Source organism: Meira miltonrushii (genome assembly GCF_003144205.1).
Source record: "Meira miltonrushii strain MCA 3882 unplaced genomic scaffold FA14scaffold_2, whole genome shotgun sequence".
In the NCBI taxonomy this organism is placed as follows: domain Eukaryota; kingdom Fungi; phylum Basidiomycota; class Exobasidiomycetes; order Exobasidiales; family Brachybasidiaceae; genus Meira; species Meira miltonrushii.
In genome coordinates, this window is record NW_020289944.1 from 2,409,276 (window position 1) to 2,430,080 (window position 20,805).

Sequence of the window (20,805 nt, forward strand, 5' to 3'; positions counted from 1 at the left end):
TGTGTTTAAGCCCTTTGATAAATGTATTGCAGCTTAGTGTACAAATGATGATAGGTGGAAAACGGTATTTATACAATATACAGGTTGATGTGATGGTCAAGGATCAGCTTGGAAGTGCAGGTGGAGGACGGGCAAGCAGAACACCTTCTCTGCCACCGTCTTGTGAAGCACTTCTGTTTTGTGGTCCGTTTGAAGAAGCAGCGCTGAGGGATTGTAGAGGGTTCATTGGTGAATGATCATCAACAGGTGAACTTTCGTGAATAGAGATTGCTCTACGTTTGCCGAGTGCTTTCTCGCTTGGTACGATTGGCGTGGTAATATCGAGACTTTCATCTGCTTCATCATTGTTAGATCGTACATCGTAGCCAGACATGGGCAACGTCGTATTTGTCTTCAATGGCGAATTTGTCTGCATAGGCCTTGGTCCAGCTAACGTACCGCTATTGGTTATACTATTACCACGTGAATGACTAGGTGCTTTTGTTGGAGCGCTGTTGGTTGTAGCAGATCGATTCAGGTCAAGCTGAGTGAATTGAGTAATAGTGTCATCTGGCACTGATTGAGATGATTTGGACGGTTGCATAGGCGGTGCCAACAGTCCATTCTTGGAGGCAGAAACAGCATTTCTGCCAGAAGCGGCGGCCAGTGGCGAAGGGGATACAGATCGTGAGCCTGAAGCAGATGCATGGGCACCTTGCGCATCATCATAGTGATATACATGACCAGTTTCAGGATCTGTGACTAGCGCATTTCGATCCATTCGCATTTCTCGCATACTTCGATCAAGGATTTGTGCTTCTTCTTCCTCTTCTTGCCTTCGCAATTGCGCTTCTTCCACCATACTTTGCGCATTCGTTATCTTTTCATGAGCATCCAATAGATCTTCCAACAACTTTTCCTCTTCTGTCATCGTTTGACCTTCGCCCTCCATTGTCTCTCGCATACTACGCGCTTGTTCTGCTTGTGCGGATGCCCATGGAATTTGTTGTGAGATGAATTCGTGTGAAAGTTTTGTTTTCTCCAAGAATTCCGGTAGAAGTGGTGCATCCAAGCCATCCTCAATCAGAGTCTCTGCTAACAATTGTGCATTACCACGTGCTACGTTGCTCTCCTCATGTAGTCTCTGTAAATCATCTGCATGTTGAGCTGCGAATTGAGCATAATGGTCTGCTTCGCTTTGACTTGAATGGAGTTGTCCGAAATCACTTTCAAAAGACGATGTCATCATATCGCGTGGTTCCGTTATTTGGGCTCGTGCAGGCAACTCTGGTCGTGATGCCGGCCGGTCATCATTCAGGTTCTCTTGGCTAGTAACCAAAACTGCATCTGTCCTAGCTTCATCTTGCGTGTGGAAAATATCATTATCTTCGTCCAAAGGTGTGCCATCTGGAGGCATGTCAACCGGTTTGATCTTGTTGAACATCTTTGTGATCGGTTGAAGATCGGCATCTTGTCGTGATTGATGAGCAAGCATGCTCCAAACGACCAAAAGTCTACCGCGCATTCTGCTAGATGTACGTTTATCTCCATATACGTCCTCAATCACCTCCAAGAAGCGTTTGTTTGCCATTTGCAGCTTGAATCGATCGCCCGTTCGTAAGAACAAGATTGCCATCAACTTCACTGAACCGTACTTTGCAGAATCGCTTCCCATTTTGATTTCCTTTTTCAATGCTTTAGCTGCTTCTTTTGACGCAGCTTCAGAGTGTGAGACGGCTGACAGTAGAGGTGTGAGATGATCTTGTTCCCAGTATTGCTCATCTTGTGCGCATAGCCAACCTATCTGCTGCGTTATAAGCCCTTCTTCGCCTTTCTCTTTTCCTTTTGCCATACCTTTCCAATCTAGCCAAGCCGGTGCTTGAATCTCAGGCTTTTTCTTCGTGGGAGATGTTCGTCCAGAAGTGGTAATCGCGGGCTGACTGTCATTGTAGGTAACTTCATCATTTCGATCCTGACGGGGTAAGCTGTCTTGAGAGTCACGTTCCTCGAATTCAGCTTGATGTCTGTCATTTGCCTTTTTATTGTCTCTTTTCTCTTTCAATCCAATCAACCAATTCTTCATTTTACCCTTGCCTTCGCGAAACGGCATAGACTCATTCGTATCATCCACGCGGTCTACGTATCGATCTTGCGAGCGTTCTACAGGGACTGCGTCATGCTGTCGGTTTGATTGATATCTCTCATCTACCATCTCTTGAGCGGCAGGCAGACCTCTTTGTATCTCACTTGAACGATTCACCGCAAAGTTTTTTCCTTGTTGTTGAGGTTGCTGAGTGTCTTCCCGTCTTACCTGATGAGGATTTGGCATTGCTTCAGGATAGCGTACTTGCTCAAATTGCTGATGATCGGATTGAGGTCCGTAACCTGAAGCATGACTGTGATCATACCTGCTTTGCTCATAAACGTTTCTGTTAGAGTCTTGCATTTGGTATTCTAAATGATCAGGAGCAGGAGCAGGATCTGATTGGACATCGCCATAGTAAGATCTGCTATTGCGAAGTTTAGCGTTTGAACGATTTGCTGCATCTCGATTGTGTCCAACGCTATTCTGTCTTTTGGCTTCACGACTTTTGCCTCGTCTTTTTACATCTTCTTTTGAGCCAGAATGCACTTCTTCGTATACCGGGTAAGCAGCAGCCTTTCCACCTCTTTGAAGAGGTTTATGAGGAGGATTCACGTTGCTGTTGTGTTGCTCTGATTGTCGGTTTGAGGATGTTTGTGATATACGGACATGTTGCCAATCAACATCTTCATTTGAGCCTGCATATTCGTATGGCTGTTGCCTGTAGTCACTTCCTTCTTCGTTGGTATTTGAATTTTCAAAAGGCGTCACGACTGCCTGTTTGGCAAATAGTCGACGCATGGCAGTGAATTCTTTATGAATGCATAAAGGTTAGATGATTGAGTGGAGGAAGGGCTAGTGAGGACTTGCGTGTGATAAGATGAAAAGCTTACAATGAGCTTAATGGATATTGATCATGTTCGAATGTGGTCTATTGTGATGGAAGTTGTTGCTTAGCATGTTAGTTATACTTTGTATTGCAGGATTGAATGTATTCTTATTTATGATGTTCTTTTTGTTATTTATGTTGCATTGCATATACATTACATTAATCAAGTTGAGTGCCGATCTGTACAGCCAACCAGTCAGCCATTGTTTAAGCTTACGCACCACGCCCTCTAAAATGCCAAGCATAAGAGCAGTCTCGATTCCACTTCGGCCCGGTAGAGGCAGTGCAGGCAGGCAAACACACTCACACTGATAGTATACACGCGTATATCTATAGTATCTGTATGCACGCTTAATTCTGGGCCCTAGTTTGAGCAAAAACAGATGGCAGTGCGATGATGATTCATTGTTATCTTAAAAGATGGGGACATCGCCAAGAGAATTCATATAAACAGCAAAAAGACGGGGATACGGTCGAAAAAGTGCTCTATGAAAGCTGAATGGAGATGTAACTGTGGTACTGGTTCCCTTTTTTTTTATTGACTCATGACTTAAAATTTTAAATCGACTTATATCCTCTTTTTTTTATTATTAAGACCATACTGAACAAATATTTATCTCATTCTTATTCATTTTTAGAGGTTTTTGGATACCATAGAGCTAGAAACGATCCCTCCGATATCAATTGTAAAACTTATTAGAACGTACTTTTAAACTTCTTGACTTTTTGTTCAATTATTTATACAACTTTCTAATTGAATCTTCCAGTATATCATCAATTTTTAATTTACCTGATACCTTCTTAATTAAGTTTTGATTGATAAATTTGAAGTTTCAGAGAATTTTCCCATCTCTGCTTCTTGCTCTAACTCATGGAGGACATAATCATAGTGAATGATTCATTACTCCAAGTTTATAACTCTTAGTTTTATACCTTGAAAACTATATAATTTAAAAGAATGATATATTTTATTTCTGTAATTCCACATCTATAAGATATAGTCTTCACGGATGAGAAGAGTCACGAGTGTAGATCTTATTATTGATAAGCAACATTAATCAGTATGCTGGTTGAGTTCAGGCATTCTTTATCATGGATGCGATCGTGCAAATGTGACGTTTGCTAAAACTGTTACGATTTAGAGGTGTGTTATACACGAAAAAAGGTACTCATCGATCAATTCACATTTCTATTCTATTCGCAATCAGATTTCTTATTTTACCTTATCGAGGCGATCACGGCATGGAAGAAAATGCTTTAAAATGAAATTTTTGCGTATAATAAATTATGATACAATGTTCAACAATGATGATGGAACGAAGGAAGGTTAGAGGGTATGCATGACAGTGGGCAGAATGAATTCTCATTGTGCAGATGACAGAATTTGACGCTGATGAACACAGAGGCAAGCAAGCGAGTTAGGATCAGAATCCTAAACTATCTGGATGTCAAGCCTGAGACTTCACTCTGACTCCTACGCATGGATTACCTAAGCTGTCGTATCGTGTAAGAGAGGTGATTGTGTTTGTTTTGTCTATTTCTAAAGACCAAGTCCGCGATTTCGTAGCATTGTACGTACGTCTCCCATTCCGTTCAAGTTACCCATAGCAACGACGGAAGATTGTCCACTTCCCAAAACGTTCACACTTGCATTTTCAGGTCGTAAAACACGTCTAGCAACTCTTGTCAATTGTTCCAAATCAACTTCATCAATCTTTTCACACATCTCTTCTACGCTTACTCGCCTTCCGTGCACTTGTACTTGTCTTCCAACATCTTCTACTTGAACAACACGACTTTCTAATGCCATCACCAAGCTACTCTTTAGTTGATTCTTTGCCCGTTGCAATTCTTGTGCTTTGATCGATCCTGTGACACCGGGAGAGCAGACTAGATTCAACTCGTTTGCGATGATTCCGGGAATGTGACGATTGAAGCTGGGATCCACACTTGCTGCAATACCAAACAGACCAGAGTCAGCATAGCAGTGATGGAAAGCAGCACAGAAATCAACGGCGTGATGTTGGTTGAGAACGTTGCTATACAGACGACTGTACATTCCTTTACCAGGTCCACCTGCACTAAACGAGCCACCACCGCCCAAAAGCATTTGAAGGGTAGCCAAAGCATAGATGTCGTCATCTCGTATAGACAGTCCTTCGAATGCGACGTATAAATGTGTAAAGTCCATATCGCCTCGTTCTTCATACAATTCTCCGCCTGTGTATAGAGCTTGGGCCTGTGCAACTTCTGCCTGGGTAGGATAGACTTGATCGGATGCATGCTGAGCGTTCAATTTAGCTGCTGTGGAGAAGTCAGCACTTTGAGCGACGGAGGATGCTGTGGATGCCGAAGAGACAGAAGATAGCAAAGATGAGATGCTGTTGCTTCTACTTGAAGACGATCTGCCGCTACTACTGCTACTTGCGCTGGCAGAAGCACTATCTGCTGAAGAATTTCCTGTCAAATGTCCAAACAAGGATTCTACTCTTTCCAGCAATGCTTGATGTTCAACTCCTGCTCCTGCAACAACGATACGTTCGGGCGTAAACCAAGCTTGACGGAAGTTTTGTAAATTTTCAGAAGTCATCACTTGCAGCGATTCCATAGGACATAAGAGAGGATTTCCGAGCGTTGCATTGTTGTAGGCGACAGAGTGTAGCATCTCGGGAATAATCATCTCAGGTTTATTCCAAATCTCATTGATCTCCCAAGCAGCTGCTTCTTTTTGTTCCAACAATTCTTCTTCCGTCAATCTTGGATTGAGAACGGTATCCGAAAGAATAGATAAAACGTCGGAAACACTGTGACCGTAAGTTGCTGCTTGATACATGATTGTTTCACGCGAAGATGAACACATGATATTTCCGCCTGCTTTTTCCATATCGCGAATCATTTCATCTGAAGATCTCTGAGATGTACTCTTGAATGCCATACGATCGATCAAATGACTTACGCCACTTTCACCTTGAATCCAAGGACGTTCAAATCGTGAACCTGTATCGATATAAATTCCCAAAGAAGAAAAGTGTCCTGGTGTTCCATCTGTGGCAACACGAACGCCGTTTGGCAAAGTGCTAACAGAAACGAGGGAGGAAGAAGGAACGTGAGATGAATACTGCTTCTTGAAAGGGTTCAAAGGAGAAGACAATTTCGATTGCCTTGGCTTTTGCATTTGTGCAGCACTTGAAAGTGCTTTGGCAGCTGAAGATGCGGATATCGTCATATTACGACTAGATCCACTACTCCTTGTCGCCGCTGAAGCGGAAGCCAATGCACCTTGACTTGAAGGTGGTAATCGCATATTGACGGCAATCGTCTTTTGATGATGATGATGACAATTGTGAAATAAGCTTTTAGTCTCTTGAATCCAGGACCTTTTTCGCGCGACATCGGCTCCAAGTGATCTTCCGCCAGAAGTCAAAGGAGGAACGGCTAAATTGACTCTTTAAAAGCAGCACGTAATTATTAAGAAATTTTAATCAGTCCCCGAATCCCGATAAAGGCTTATACGCGTAGTAAGATCCACTTCCTAGTCATGAAGATGCATTCATTCATACATCCCTGACGATCATCTCCATCTATTCATTCTCAACACAAAAATGGCCGATAAAGATAATGCAAATCCAGTTATTCATGCACAAGCACAAAAATCACAAAGGATAGACGATTCAGCAAGAACGGAATGGTGGCGAGATGTTGCATTGACGGGTAATTCGATCAATACAAATTCTACAAAATCATCTTTTGCCACTTTGCCGGATTATGATTCTGGATATGCAGAATCAGATGATTACGATTTGGCGGCAATTGATGAAAAGAACGCTGCCGATCCATCAAATAAAATTGGAGAGAAGGATGTGATCGATTCTGAAGAAGTTTTCGATCTCGTACGTTCAATATCCGATCCTGAACATCCTCTATCATTGGAACAATTGGCAGTGGTAAATGTTGAGCATGTCACCGTTGATGAAGGTGACTCCGTTACACACAAACCACCAACAGTATCTATTGCTTTGACACCAACTATCCCACATTGTTCAATGGCAACACTGATTGGTCTAACTGTTCGCGTTCGTCTCTTGCGTGCTCTGCCTTCACGATACAAGATTGATGTACGGGTTCGACCAGGTACACATCAATCAGAGAACGCAGTCAACAAACAACTTAACGACAAGGAAAGAGTGGCAGCCGCTCTGGAAAATCAGCATCTTCTGGGCGTTGTATCAGATTGCTTAGCAACTGCTGGAAGAAGAGGAGCTTCCGAAGAAGAAGCTCTCAAACGAGCAGATGAATTGGCTATTGAATTAGGCTTGACTGCCTGAACACCTTTGTTATATTTCACCATGTATTATACACTGTTTAGATGATTGCAATTTGTACAACTTTTCAAAAGCGCAAAAGCAAAGAAAGTTGAAAAGGTAAAGAAGCATCGGTAACTGTAATTTCATCACCTTCCTCTAATCCTAAAGCAGTCAAAGTTTTGGCAAGATTCGGTTCCGTTGATGCACGTAAAGAAGCTGGTGCTTGAAAGAATAAAGGTCCTTTTGGTCCTGATAACGAAGGTCGTTTCAGTTGTAAATCTTGCGTTTCCGCCAAATGTTCCAAAATACGTTCCAACGTCCAGTCTGATGTGCAATTCAGATCCCTTGCTTCACCTCCACAGACTGGACATTCTGGACGCTTTTCATGTTCGAAAGTGTAAGCATAAACACCATCATTGCCGGTGTACATCATATAATTGTTCAAATAGGGGGCTGCAGTTGTGGCGATCTTGAAGGCTTCTTGTGTACAAGCGGCAGCAATGATTGCATTTGTTGATGCGATTGCAGGAATGATATTCTTCACGACACCTTGTGTTAGACTCCAGGTAACACCTTCAATATTGAATTCTTTTGCACGCTTTTGAGCAACATCCAATAACCATTGAATCGTATCGGGATCATCTTTGTCCATCTTCTTATCGCCAAATACACGAGGCCATTCCAACACGCTTGCCCATTCTATGCAATGTTCAGGTAATCGTGGCGTATTGGCGATTGTGCAAATCGGAAAGACGGTCTGACGATGTAGCATGTCCAAACTGCATTCGTAACAGCTGGTGATCGTAGGCAGAATGACTCTTGATTGACCTTTGAAGCCTTCTGTTCCACCATCAATGAGAGGCTTAAGCGATTCAGAGTTCTCTTCATCGACCATATTCACCAACGTTGCATTGATCCATCTTCTAGCTTCAACAGAATCCAAACCACAAATGATAATATTGAATTGCATATAATAATCTTCATCTTTATCTTGAATCTTTCCATGGTATGGTGTAACTTTGACGCCCTTTACTCGATCCATAACGAAAGCAGCAGCAGTTTCTGCTTTTGAATTCCCGACGTCTTTTTCTCTAAACAAGAATTGTCTGTTCAAATTTGAAACATCGATTGTATCCATATCAATGATATGTATATCAGCAAATCCGCTCAATGCTAAATTTGTCAAGATTTCACATCCTAATCCACCTGCCCCAATTACGAGAATTTTGCATTGTGTTCGTAAGAATTCTTTGACAGTCGTACCTGCTGCGAATGCTTCATCTGTTTGAGGACCTGGTCTATCTAAGATCTTGTCAACGTGAGCATAACGATGAAGGGGTAACCTTGATGAAGATGCAACGGCGGCCATTTTGCAATAATGATGGTTAGGAATGGGAAGGAGTGTTCTCGGACATAAAGGTACACGAATTATTCTTAGATTGGGTCGTGCGTGCATGAGCGTGTGCGTATAAGTGGATATCCCCGCTAATTCAGAATTCATTCGTGTGATCTAATCACTGGATCTTGTAGTGAGAACGCAAGATAAATACGATCAAAGATGATCAACTTCAGACTAATTCGACTGTAGTGTCTAGCAAGAGAGTGGGAAATGACCTTTTCAGATTCACTGTCATCTGTCACCATTCTCAATCTGTCTTCTGACATTCCAATGAAGGAATTCTTTCCTAATCAACCTTTCCTCACCCACGAATTCCACCTGTAAAGCCATTCTTTGCGGTGAAGATTGGCACAAATCGCATCATATCAACCACTACTTCCGTGCATCTTCCACAGATACCACCACATCATCCGTTTATGAACTAGACACGTATATTCTATTTCGTAACACGATCGTATGTTACACCTCTTACTGCACCGCCACCCAGGCTTCGCTTTACATTGTTAACGAACTGTGTGCGATCTTTCCGAAGATCATCAGCAGCCTCTGAAAAGATGAAGAAAGGTGTGAGTATTTCTGCCTTTTTAAAACTGCAATTCTTCTTGCTCACCTTTGTTCAATGGATCATCAGCATTTGGTTCTAGGAACAAATACTGTAGTCCGACCATGATCGAATTCAAGTTCAAGACCGGTTTCCAATCCTCTCGCAAAATATTCAAGCAAACGTTTCCCTCCAAATCTACGTTAGGATGATATATCTTTTGAACGCATTTCACCTTTGGCGGTTCATGTGGATAATTGTTGTTTACTGCAAATGTGAATTTAAACGATCCTGCTTTGTACATTCCTTCGTCCGGTTCGATTGTCAAATTGAAATTTAGAACGTCCGCTGGGTCTGGAAAGTCTGTTTTCATTGTGTTTGGTAGTTCCATTTCGGTTAAATCTTTAATGGAGGAGGAGAGGTGCACATGGTCAGCCGCCAGCTTCTATGGCTGCCTCATTCAAATGAAACCTTTTTTTACTCACCTTTCTGCACTCTCAATTGAGCCGGGCTGGTCTTTGGCTTCTTCTTCTTTGCCGTTTCTTCATCTTTCTTTAAACTCCACACTTTAAGCATGGTTATAATTGATTGTAGTGATGATGTGTGCGTGAGATTTGTAATGTTCCTCCTCGCCGATCACTTCTTCGCGTCAATATTCCCTCAAAGTAATCGAATGTCTTCCCTTGTACGAGCTCTATGTTGCAATTGATGTAGGTGCTTGTGATGGCAAAAGTGAAAGAAAGTCTTGATAACCAATCTCTAATAATAAAGCACACTTGCAGCAACAGCAGCAGCATCTACTCGGGGTTGGAACGCGTAAAGAAGGCTTAGAAGTGAAGTGAAGCCAAGCAAAGCCAGCCCCAGGGCGTTCGAGAAAAATGGTTGATCATCAATTACGCTAAGCCTGCATCCTTCCTTTGTTTCTAGTACATGCTCTTTTACTTCATGCTCTCCATCAAAACGTTCCTTTGTTTTAAACTATGGTTAGGATGAGATGGAATTAGATAGACAATCTTCACTACCACCTCCTTCTCATATTCAATCTCAAGGCCTTATCATCACTGCTGCTAGTCTTCTATTCTTATTCTTCGGTCTATTCTGCCTGTTGGGTGGAGTGGAGAGTTTATTCAACTACAACACATCCAACGAGGAAGCAATCTATCTGGCTTGGCCATTTTCACTTTTCTACTTCTGGCCTCTAGTGATTCCATTGGGTACCTACTTCACTATCGCTCGCTGGACAGGATACAAGCACTTTCGACATGCATAAAAAGGTATAATCATACAATATGAATGTAATCGTTTACGGAACCTCTTGTCTGCCAACATTGGCATCGACGACATCATTGCGTTATCTTTGCTCGGCAAAGGACATTAAATCCCGCTCTATCATGAGCAGTAGCAAAGTACAGCAGCAGCAGCAACTACAGACAAACGGTAATAGTACGACAAATGATGCACCAATTGCCCCATCTAACTCTGTTCAATCAACTCAAGATTCAGGAAATTCAGATTCTGTGGACATTACAGAGTTGCAAAACATAGATCTAAATCAGTTGCTTTCCTCAGCAAGCGGTTCATTCAAAAATTCAATCAAGACGAAGCGATCCTTGAGAGAAAAGAAAGCGTCCCGCAAAGCTGTCAGACGATTGCGCCTTTTACAGATACGGGCATCCGAATCTACAAGTAAAAGTGAACAAGAGAAAACTTTGGCATCAGCTTCAAAAATCTTAAATGAATTGCTGACATCGAAAAATGAGCAAAGAAAAAGACCGTCTTCTACAAACAATTCGTCAAACAATAATCAGCCTTCGCCGGATGATACGAATGAATGGAGAAGAGCAATGCTTAGACTCTTTTCCATCTTTCGCAATGGCAGTTCGAATGAATTTTCGCTGGATTATAGGGCCGGTCATGCAAAAGAACGATTCACGTTTGAGCACACAGATTCAAGATATACCCAAAAGAGTGATAATTCTTCTACTGCTACACAGGGGAACGAGGACAGCTTCTTTAACCCCAATCTTAGTAAGCCTGCAACCAGCGATAGGATTACAAGAGCTTTATTGAATGCTCACGTTACCGAACAAGCACGTCAATCACAGCCAGAGACGTCTTCAGACGAGAAGACTTCAGTCGGAATCAAGTCTGTCCCCGGTTCAGCAAATGCAGGATTTATTTCCATGTTCTCGTTTGAGAAAACGGAGATGCGGTACCCACCAGCAGATAGATATCCTCCGCCTATACCGATGATACGTGATATAAACATAGAAATAGCAGCTACAGCTTTTGGTCTCAATCGAGGCTGTGACGTTCATTGGGTACAAGGAAAGAGCAACGATCACAGTGATGGAGTAGAAGCTGGAGGAGCATGGCGAAAGATTATGCATGGCCCTGAGTATTTCGTCCAACATATGCATTCAGATCGTATGGATAGCGGTCAAGGATTGGAGTATCTTGGTGATTCTGTTGTAAATTTGGTGTCGCGATCGCTCATCCTTGAAAGATTTCCGCGTAGGTCGATGGCATTGTATAATTTGGCTGTTAGTTGGCTTGTTTCGAATGATGTATTCGGACACATTTACGTCGATGCAGGTTTGGCTGAAGAAAGGCAATTTATCGCAGATGTTCTAATGCAACAAAGCAAACAACATCAACTCGAACAAATGCGACCAATCTTGACGACTGAACAATTTCAATTACGCAAAAATGCTCCTTTACCTGCATTACAATTACCTGTCATTCATCATCTGAAACAAGCAGATTTATTCGAAGCGTACGTTGGTGCTGTTTATCTAACATTTGGATTTCGCAAAGCCTCCGAATGGTGTTCGGGTTTATTCGAACCTTGGCTTGATCGCATCGCACGAACGAGGGATTTCTTGATTCCAAAGCATTTCTCTCAAGCTGGTGAAGTACAAGCACGGATTGAAGAACGGATACGTGAAGAACTTAGAAAGGAGTACGAACAACAATATCAACAAAGCAAGCAAGATGGAATCTTCGCTTCTGCTGGTAATTGGTTCCGGTCTACTTTTGGTCCAAATAAGGGAAATTCTAATTGATGATGCAATCAATCTTTGCTATGTATTCTATTCATTCTTCATAAGCAGCAATAGAAAGGGAAATTTAAGGAAGAGCACGAAAGATGTATAATACAAGTGAAATAAGTGATTGTGCTTTTAGCGAGTGTAAGAATTGTATAAGCTGATATCATCTCCCCCATCTGCACCAGCAGCATCAGCTCCGTTTAGAGGTCCGCTGCAACCTTCAAATGCATTTCCGTTCTTGTGCGCATGGCCGTTGCCATTTGCCGCTTCCATGCCAAAGACGGAACCTCCGTTAAGAGCACCCGAACTTGGACGACGGCTTACCAAAGGATCATTTGCTGTTTCCATGTTCACATTAACGATTGTTGCAGCCGTTTTTGACTTTGCATTCTCGCTACGTAAACTTTCCAAATGAGCCAAATAATCTTCCGTTACATTTGTGACGTATTTTCCATCAAATACACTGCATTCGAACTGTTTAATGGAAGGGTTCAGGCTGTGTACTGAATCAACAAGGTCAGGCAATGTTTGGTAAATCACCAAATCAGCTTGAATTTCTCGTGCAATTTCTTCGTCCGTTCTTCCATGCGCAACCAATTCACGTCGGGTTGGCATGTTGATACCATACACATTTGGATGACGAATTGGTGGAGCGCAACTTGCCATGATCACTTTTGTTGCTCCTTTATCACGAGCCATTTGAACGATTTCTCGTGATGTGGTTCCACGAACGATTGAATCATCTACCAACATGACCGACTTTCCAGCAAATTCGATCGCCATTGCATTCAATTTACGACGAACATTTTTGCGTCTCAAAGCTTGACCAGGCATGATAAACGTTCTTGCAATGTATCGATTCTTTACGAAACCTTCGCGATAGGGCAAGTTGAGTCTTTGAGCAACTTGAAGAGCAGCAACACGAGCCGAATCCGGTACAGGCATGATGACATCAACCTTTTCTCCGCGATCTGCTAGCACTTTGCGAATGTTTTCTGCCAATTTATCTCCCATTGCCATTCTTGCTTGGTAAACACTAATACCATCGATTACCGAATCTTCTCTGGCTACGTAAATGTGCTCAAAGATATCAGGTGCGAATGTTTGACCGGGTGCCAAGACTCTACGTGATACGGCTGTTTTTGTGATAATGACAGCTTCACCAGGTTGAACGTCTTCAAAATCTTCGAAGCCGAGAGCATCACAAACGACAGATTCGGATGTGAAACAATAGTCACGTCCTAGACCTGCACGAGCACTATTGTTTTCCCCTTCCGCCTTTCGAGAGCACATTCCCAAAGGACGAATACCATTCGGATCACGGAAAGCAATAATACCAAAACCAGCAATCATGGCAACACAAGCATATCCGCCACTGCATTGTTTCATCAAATCCCGAATGGCGGTAAAGATATCTTCTTCATTGATACGGAATTTACCTGTCTTTTGTAGGTTGTTTGCCAAAATGTTCAACAAGACTTCCGAATCACTGTCTGTGTTAATATGACGATGAGCGTCTTCGTCAAGGAAGTGACGTAATTCGTCCGTATTTGTCAAATTACCATTGTGTGCAAATACGATACCGTATGGAGAACCGACGTAAAATGGTTGAGCTTCAGCATGATTTGAAGATCCTGCGGTTGGATAACGTGTATGACCGAGAGCCATATTACCCAAAAGACGTGAGAGCGAGGCAGGAGTGAAGACATCCCTCACCATTCCGTTTGCCTTGCATTGGTAAAATCTACCTCCAGGACCGCAAGTAACGATACCTGCCGCATCTTGACCACGATGTTGAAGCAAAGATAGAGCTTCATTGGCTTCAGGAGCGGCAAGAGCATTTTGTTGAGCCAATAAAAGGGCGATGATGCCACACATGATGACAGCGATCCCCTTGGGAGAAGGTGTATGATGGGAAAAGAATGGTGACCACAGGTTGGTGGATACCATCAGCCCTTTAAATTTATCCCAGACTTCGGCTTAATTTTATTCTCAATTTTAAATTTTTTCTGCTCTTTATTCAAGCGCGTCACGCGTGTATGCTCTTGTTATTCTATACATTACTGGCCTGTATCTTCTTGAAAAATTTATTTGGAGGGTTTGACTCTAAGAATAATAGGCCCTAGGGTGGTGACTCTTTTCTTTATAAAGTCGGCGCATTACGCTGAGCGTGGATCGTATTGTTGTAACAGCGCACGCACTGTACACACTCACACCCTACGCACGCATACACGCCCGCTTTTACCGCTTGTTGCCCAGCATTAAAATTTTTGCTCTTGATGCACCCGCACGCACTAAAGAGAGCTCAGGCCATAATGCCGCGGGCGATAAAGAAGGTTTTTTAAGAAGTGAAGCATTAAACACTACTCTCTCCTATTCTCATCATCGGCAATCAAAATATTGTGACCGATTCAATTGTAAGGAAATGACAACGGAGATCGGAAAGGCAAATGGAGGCGGAAAAGAGGAGGCAGAATTGAGTAAAACTTTGGAACAGGCTCAATTAAACGGAGGTTCTAATGGTGCAGCTGCTGATGGAGGTGAAAGTGATAATGAAGATGACGAAGATGCAGCAGGAGCAGAAGGTCAAAATGGAAGCTCAGCCTCAAAAAAGAAGAAAAAGAACAAGAGTGGATCAGCGAAGAAGAAGGCTAAAGCATTACGTGCTGCTGGGGTATCATCAGTAAAGCAAACTGAACCTCCATCAATCGGATTGAGCAAAATGTTCGTTGATGGTTGCTATCCAGTCGGTGAAATGCAAGATTACGATGAGAGTAAATTTGACGAGAACCGCAAACGGGAAACTGAAGCAGAAAAGAAAGAGAGATACCGTCTTCTACAGGAAGGAGAAGGCAACAGTCTGGACAACATCCGCCGTGCAGCTGAGGCACACAGACAAGTACGTCAATATGCACAAAAAGCCATTAAGCCTGGTATGTCAATGACGGATATCGCAAATATGATCGAAGATGGAGTACGAACAGTGGTTGAAGCTGAAGGAATGGAGCGTGGTATCGGTTTCCCAACCGGTTTGAGTCTGAATGAAGTCGCTGCACATTACACACCAAATGCTGGCGATAAACGTATCCTACAAAGTGGAGATGTTTTGAAAGTGGATATCGGTATCCAAGTCAAAGGAAGAATTTGCGACTCTGCTTTCACACTCACATTCGACGAAAGTAAGAAATGGGATCCTCTCTTGGATGCAGTTCGTGCTGCCACTAATGCAGGTATTCAAGCATCTGGTATTGATGCTCGTCTAGGAGAAATCGGTGCATCGATTCAAGAAGTGATGGAAAGTCATGAATTCGATGTTGACGGAAAGACACAACATGTCAAATGTGTTCGTAACTTGAACGGTCACAGTATTGAAAAGTACTCTATTCATGGAAAGAAGAGCGTACCGATTGTTGCAGTTCCAAACCTAGACACAAAGATGGAAGAAGGAGAATACTTTGCCATCGAAACTTTCGGTACCACCGGTCGCGGAGTGGTTGTAGACGCAGGCGACTGCAGTCACTATGCCCGTCGTGGAAACCCAAATCATTCCAACTTCCGTGTCTCGAGTGCAAGACCGCTCTTGCATGCGATCAACAAGCATTTCGGAAGTTTGCCTTTCTGTCGTAGATATTTGGATCGTGTTGGTGAGAAGAATTATTTGTTGGGTTTGAGACATTTGGTACAATTGGGAGTCGTTCAAGATTATCCCCCATTGACAGATATTCCTGGATCTATGACTGCACAATTCGAACATACAATCTTCTTGGGACCATCCAAAAAGGAAGTTGTCTCTCGCGGAGAAGATTATTAATGACTGTTTTATAATCATTACTTATTTATTCAAAAAGGAATTAATTTACCTTATCATTCTGTATACTTCTTGACTTCAATCGGACAACTCTTGTAATTCATAAGCAGAATTGAAGTCTATCTACTGTTTCAATCTTTCTTAAGCAGTTGATATACAAGTGATGAGAAAGAGAGATGCTCAAGCTTATAAGATGTGATCACCTCCGTTCGGTTGCAGAGATCAACTTTATATGAGTTGTGGCGTGCACTCTGATATATGCCTCAATCTCTAATGTAATGTGTGAAATGATTAATTATCAAGGTCGAAGTATGAATATATGAGATATGATTACAATTTTGTCAATTCATCCTATCGCACAAAAATCATTGCGCGAGGCAGGAGGATGACGCCCAATTGCCGATCCGCTTAAGCCTGAACTTGAGCGTTTGAGCATGTGCATGGGTTGCAATCGCAACCTTGAGGCTTGGAAGAACATTGACAGCTTGAAACTTTTTCACCTGAAGGTGTTTTGCCACATGTGCATGTGTCGCCGCATTGGCATGATGTGCCACAGCCGCAAGCTGAGGTTTCTTTGGTTTGTGTGCAAGGGCACTATGGTGAGGTAAGAGGGAGATTTGGGTCAGCATACATGTGTGGAGAGCAATGGTAGCCATAAAGGCAATTAGATGGAGAAGTACTTACGGCCATTGTTAAAAGAATTGAAGTTTGTAGATTGGTTGTTTGCTAAGAAGCTTATGATAATTGCTCGTTGAGTGAGAAGATGATGGTGAATGAGAAGAAATAGATGTCGCACGAGGGCTCTATTTATATCTTTTCTCTACCAGATGCAGATTTTATTTTCACCTGTCATGCAGGTGTGATAAGAAGCAAATGAGGGATTTTCGCGAAGGCACTTCAGCCGTTGATGAGCTATTTTTTCTCGCCTATTCCATTTATGAGTTACTTTTTTTTTGCCTTTGGTACACTGACGCCACGCGCCCAGGACATGGGTGGAGTCTTAGCGCCCTCACTGAGGTATTTAATTACGTTGCTAAAATGACTCAACTCCACTTAAAATGCCTCAGACACAATCTTAATAATGCACATGTGCGATATTTTTGCGATACATAAATTCTCGCATATGAAGAGGATTAATAATGGATTACTACAACCTTTCATCCTTTTGAGTACAGCTGACATCATCTCCCCACCTTTTCCTTCTTCACCCTTCCCTTTAATTATTCGTACCTTGACCGGACATTGGTGTTGCTGAGCCTGCCTCAGACACATTGCCAGACGTTGGAGCTGTTTGCGGGGTTGGCGCACTTGATAAAGATGTTTGTACAGATGCGGAAGAGGGAATACTTTGTTGATGTTGATGAGCATGATTGTTACCGCCATGTTGCTGTAAGTTTGGAATGCCATAAGGCTGATGATTTTGATATTGTTGGGACATGTGATGTTGTGGATGATGTTGATGGTGTTGTTGTTGATGTCGGATCACAGGAGATGGTCCTGCGCTAGGAGGAAATGGTTGACCGTACGGCATTCCCGGCATCGGTTGACCCCCTCCTTGTTGATAGTACATGTGTGGCGGATGTTGTCCTTTGCCACCTTGCATGTGAGGTGGACCTCCTGCTTGTCCTCGCATATGACCATGCGCACCAGGCGGACCTCCTGCTCCAGGAACAGACATCATATTTTGCATTTGTGGACTATACATTCCACCTGGAGCTCCAGCAGGAGGCATTGGCGGCGAAAATGGCATTTGACCCATGAATTGAGGGTTCATATATGGACTTGCACCCAAATGTTGCATTGGTTGTTGACCATGTTGCAATCTATACGGTTGATATTGCATGTACATCGGCTGATTCAAGGAAGGCTGACCACTGTGCTGTGCCACGCCACCTTGATTGTGCTGGCCCATATGCGGTGTTCCTGGAATACTTTGTTGGATTTGGTGAGGCCCACCATGAGGCAAGTGAGCTTGATGGGGAGGAAGTCCAGCAAGATGAGGTGGGACTGCTTGTTGACCAACCATGTGAGGAGGAGGTAAGTGAACACCTGGTGGTAGACCATTACCACCCAAATTCAGACCTGGACCACTCGTCACGCCACCAGGTTGACTCGGGTTAGCATGTGGCGTATGAGGAGTTTGCTGGCTACTGGATGCTCCATCATCAGCAGGAATCACATGGAATAGGTCTCTATAGGGTTTGCCGGTAAAGTCCCAAGTGGATCCAACAGTTGAAGGCTCTGGCACTTTGCCTGTTTTGAAAGGGCTGAATTCCTTTTGTACATGCAATGGTTGAGCCGGTTTCTTGATAACCCGGTTACCAAAGAATGGATTTAGAGGCGTCTCAGATCTGATGACTGGAGGTGGGCTCATTCCAAATGAAAGATCTTGTGATGGACGTGGTGCAGCACTGTTGTTGGCAGGCACTCCAGGTGTGAAACTGGCAGCATTTGGATTGAAAGGCTTGAAACTGCTGGCTTTAGCGCTCATCTTGAAAGACGATTTGCTTGAAGCCGCATCCTTGCTCGGCCCAGCAATATTGGCGGTTGCTTCTTTCGTAGTACCAGCTGCAATCTCATTCAAACCTGCTTGACGAGTGCGCGATTTCGATGCATCGAAAGGAGGAATAGCTGGAATTGTCATCTTGGCCAACATAGCCTTTGTCTCGGCCAATCTTGATGGTGCCGGATTGACAGAAGATGTAGCAGAGGGACGACGCTCAGCTAACTTGCCTGCATCATTCGTACTAGCTTGTGCTGTTGTCGGAGCAATGCCAGCATTCGTTGGACTATGCTTAGCAGAAGCACTTCCGCCATTATCGTTAGCGTTTGCAGCCTTTTGAGCATTGGCAGGCGTTGGACTGAGACTTTTTTGCAAGCTAGGATCTCGAGGCATTTCACTAGCCTGAGGTGCTGCTTTGACATCCTTTGCAGTTCCTGGTTGTGCTTGTGAAGCTCCAGCAAGATCTTTGGGAACGGGGAAGCTTAGCTTGAACTTATCACTCCAGCTTCTCAAATCAGCCAACTTGTTGTCCTTTTCTTGCTTAGCCAAAGCAGCCTTTTTACGTTCTGCTCTCTCTCGTTCTTGAGACACGAATTGACGGAAATCGCCTGTGGCATCCTTATTTTGCTGTTTATCAGCAGTAGCCTTGTCATCCCTTTGTCCACTGGTAGCGGTGATCGCTGTTGAGTTGGATGGCGCAGTTGTGACGATAGCAGGTGTTGCAGAACTATTCAGGCCATCACCTTCGACTGCATTGGAACCATTCATACGAGCAGTTGCAGAGGCTGAAGCGGTGGCAGCGGCTGCAGCTGCAGCAGCACGACGGGCGCCAGGAGGAACATAAGCATTCGTACCTCGAACGACGGCACCGTACTTGTCCTCCTCCGTTTGAGCGGTTGCACCATCAGCGTCGACAAGGTTACGCTCTTCGGCAATGTGCGAATTGCTTGCAGCAGAGGACATGATCTCTTTCGCCAATTGATCTGCCTTGCGTTCGCGATCTTTGTAGTCTTTGCCAGATTTGTCTAATTTGGTTGTATACAAGGTCTCTTCGTAATTGGATTTGATACCAAACTTTGCTTCATTTGCTGCGAATTGATCCCAACCGCCCAATGCATTACCGGATGACCCGCCCGTAGATTCGAGCGCCATATCCGTATCTGCATCTCCTACCCACTTTTGCAAAGATCTCTGGTCGAACACTTCGCCAGAATTGGAGATTTGTGTATCCGTTCGGAAGCCAAGTCGTTCTGCATGGCTCATGGTTGGTTGTACATCTAAACCTACTTCGCGAGCTGCGATACCGGCAACATCCTCTCCTTTAATGATCAGAATCTTCTGTACAGGTCCCAAGCGATTATCGGGATGAATTTGTTGAGAGACGCTCAAAACGACTCCTGTGCCATTAGCTGAATTGTTATCCGGTACAGAAGTCGTTTGCAGGATACCGATATGTTTGTTACCAGAGCGTGTTGTAACGACGACTGTATGACCGATCAGGCCGATTAGCAAATGCAAGGTTCGATCACGCTGAATGCTATCTTCTTCATTCAAACCTGCCGAATGGGCTGCTTTGTTTCCCAATGGTGGAAAAGAGCCAGTCGGTGCAGGAGCTGGTGCTGCTGCATTTACTGTGATTGCATCTCCATTACTGGCAGGACGTGGTGGTTGTTGTTGTTGTGTTTGATTAGAAGCAGCTGCGTTTTGTCCCCATCTAGGTGTGTTACCGCTTGAATGATTGGAGCGCCATGCTGATTGAGCAGCCATTTTGTCTTTGAGCAGATTGGGTTAGGGTGGATTTTAATCCCGGGAGCGAATAAATGCTGACAATAGAAATGCTTGCTCTCCGATAATGAAACGGGAAACTGAGATAAGAGAAAGTTGCCTTGAAAAGCTTGATGGATAAGAAAGTAGATCTTTATTACCTACAATGAATGAATAATTTTGAATTTTCTTGAATCGTATGTCTCACGAGTAAGAATTCTTTGCATACTCTTCTTTGCCTTTCCTTCTTTTGATCCTTCTTGTACAAAGATTTCAGCACAACCTCATACTTCACTTTGCTTGCCAGTACTGTTTAGTTGAATGTACAAGAAGCTGTACGTTGAACAAGAGCAGCGGAGCTTCAAAGTGATGGGCGGTAAGCGATAAGGAGATGAGTGATTGCTAGAATCTTTCATTCGATCCATTCGACGACAAAGACATCACTCGCACGCTCACAAGCACACAAGCACACACACACACACACG

At 43.5% G+C, this 20,805-nt stretch overlaps 9 protein-coding genes across 9 annotated transcripts; 3 read left to right on the forward strand and 6 right to left on the reverse strand.

Moving 5' to 3' along the window:
* Window positions 1-14: 14 nt before the first annotated feature.
* FA14DRAFT_43617 (uncharacterized protein) lies at window positions 15-3,040 on the reverse strand. The gene has a single exon (XM_025502339.1). It carries the CDS (start codon window positions 2,861-2,863, stop codon window positions 104-106), a length of 2,760 nt encoding a protein of 919 aa, XP_025355852.1. The 5' UTR covers window positions 2,864-3,040; the 3' UTR covers window positions 15-103.
* A 1,161-nt stretch (window positions 3,041-4,201) lies between these two features.
* Window positions 4,202-6,243, reverse strand: FA14DRAFT_133813 (LuxS/MPP-like metallohydrolase). The gene is made up of 2 exons (XM_025496976.1): window positions 5,274-6,243; window positions 4,202-5,219 (listed from the first exon to the last, which is right to left on the reverse strand). Exons 1-2 carry the CDS (start codon window positions 6,175-6,177, stop codon window positions 4,492-4,494), a joined length of 1,632 nt encoding a protein of 543 aa, XP_025355853.1. The 5' UTR covers window positions 6,178-6,243; the 3' UTR covers window positions 4,202-4,491.
* Window positions 6,244-6,451: 208 nt separating this feature from the next.
* Window positions 6,452-7,426, forward strand: FA14DRAFT_167673 (uncharacterized protein). The gene has a single exon (XM_025500103.1). The coding sequence runs from the start codon at window positions 6,554-6,556 to the stop codon at window positions 7,274-7,276; it is 723 nt and encodes a 240-aa protein (XP_025355854.1). The 5' UTR covers window positions 6,452-6,553; the 3' UTR covers window positions 7,277-7,426.
* On the reverse strand, window positions 7,341-8,624 carry FA14DRAFT_122423 (uncharacterized protein; the record flags this gene model as incomplete). The annotated part of the gene is made up of 1 exon (XM_025496517.1): window positions 7,341-8,624. The coding sequence occupies one exon, from the start codon at window positions 8,622-8,624 to the stop codon at window positions 7,341-7,343; it is 1,284 nt and encodes a 427-aa protein (XP_025355855.1).
* Window positions 8,625-8,976: 352 nt separating this feature from the next.
* Window positions 8,977-9,854, reverse strand: FA14DRAFT_189503 (putative ubiquitin-conjugating enzyme E2). The gene is made up of 3 exons (XM_025501731.1): window positions 9,681-9,854; window positions 9,265-9,597; window positions 8,977-9,200 (listed from the first exon to the last, which is right to left on the reverse strand). The coding sequence occupies exons 1-3, from the start codon at window positions 9,769-9,771 to the stop codon at window positions 9,091-9,093; spliced, it is 534 nt and encodes a 177-aa protein (XP_025355856.1). The 5' UTR covers window positions 9,772-9,854; the 3' UTR covers window positions 8,977-9,090.
* Window positions 9,855-10,075: 221 nt separating this feature from the next.
* FA14DRAFT_43843 (uncharacterized protein) lies at window positions 10,076-12,318 on the forward strand. Its single transcript, XM_025502343.1, has one exon. It carries the CDS (start codon window positions 10,485-10,487, stop codon window positions 12,258-12,260), a length of 1,776 nt encoding a protein of 591 aa, XP_025355857.1. The 5' UTR covers window positions 10,076-10,484; the 3' UTR covers window positions 12,261-12,318.
* A 59-nt stretch (window positions 12,319-12,377) lies between these two features.
* On the reverse strand, window positions 12,378-14,123 carry FA14DRAFT_120869 (amidophosphoribosyltransferase; the record flags this gene model as incomplete). Its single annotated transcript, XM_025496428.1, has 1 exon — window positions 12,378-14,123. The coding sequence occupies one exon, from the start codon at window positions 14,121-14,123 to the stop codon at window positions 12,378-12,380; it is 1,746 nt and encodes a 581-aa protein (XP_025355858.1).
* Window positions 14,124-14,365: 242 nt separating this feature from the next.
* Window positions 14,366-16,056, forward strand: FA14DRAFT_167678 (peptidase M24A, methionine aminopeptidase; the record flags this gene model as incomplete). The annotated part of the gene is made up of 2 exons (XM_025500104.1): window positions 14,366-14,785; window positions 14,819-16,056. Exons 1-2 carry the CDS (start codon window positions 14,671-14,673, stop codon window positions 16,054-16,056), a joined length of 1,353 nt encoding a protein of 450 aa, XP_025355859.1. The 5' UTR covers window positions 14,366-14,670.
* A 299-nt stretch (window positions 16,057-16,355) lies between these two features.
* On the reverse strand, window positions 16,356-20,712 carry FA14DRAFT_189507 (uncharacterized protein). The gene is made up of 2 exons (XM_025501732.1): window positions 17,295-20,712; window positions 16,356-16,647 (listed from the first exon to the last, which is right to left on the reverse strand). Exons 1-2 carry the CDS (start codon window positions 20,321-20,323, stop codon window positions 16,419-16,421), a joined length of 3,258 nt encoding a protein of 1,085 aa, XP_025355860.1. The 5' UTR covers window positions 20,324-20,712; the 3' UTR covers window positions 16,356-16,418.
* Window positions 20,713-20,805: the final 93 nt, after the last annotated feature.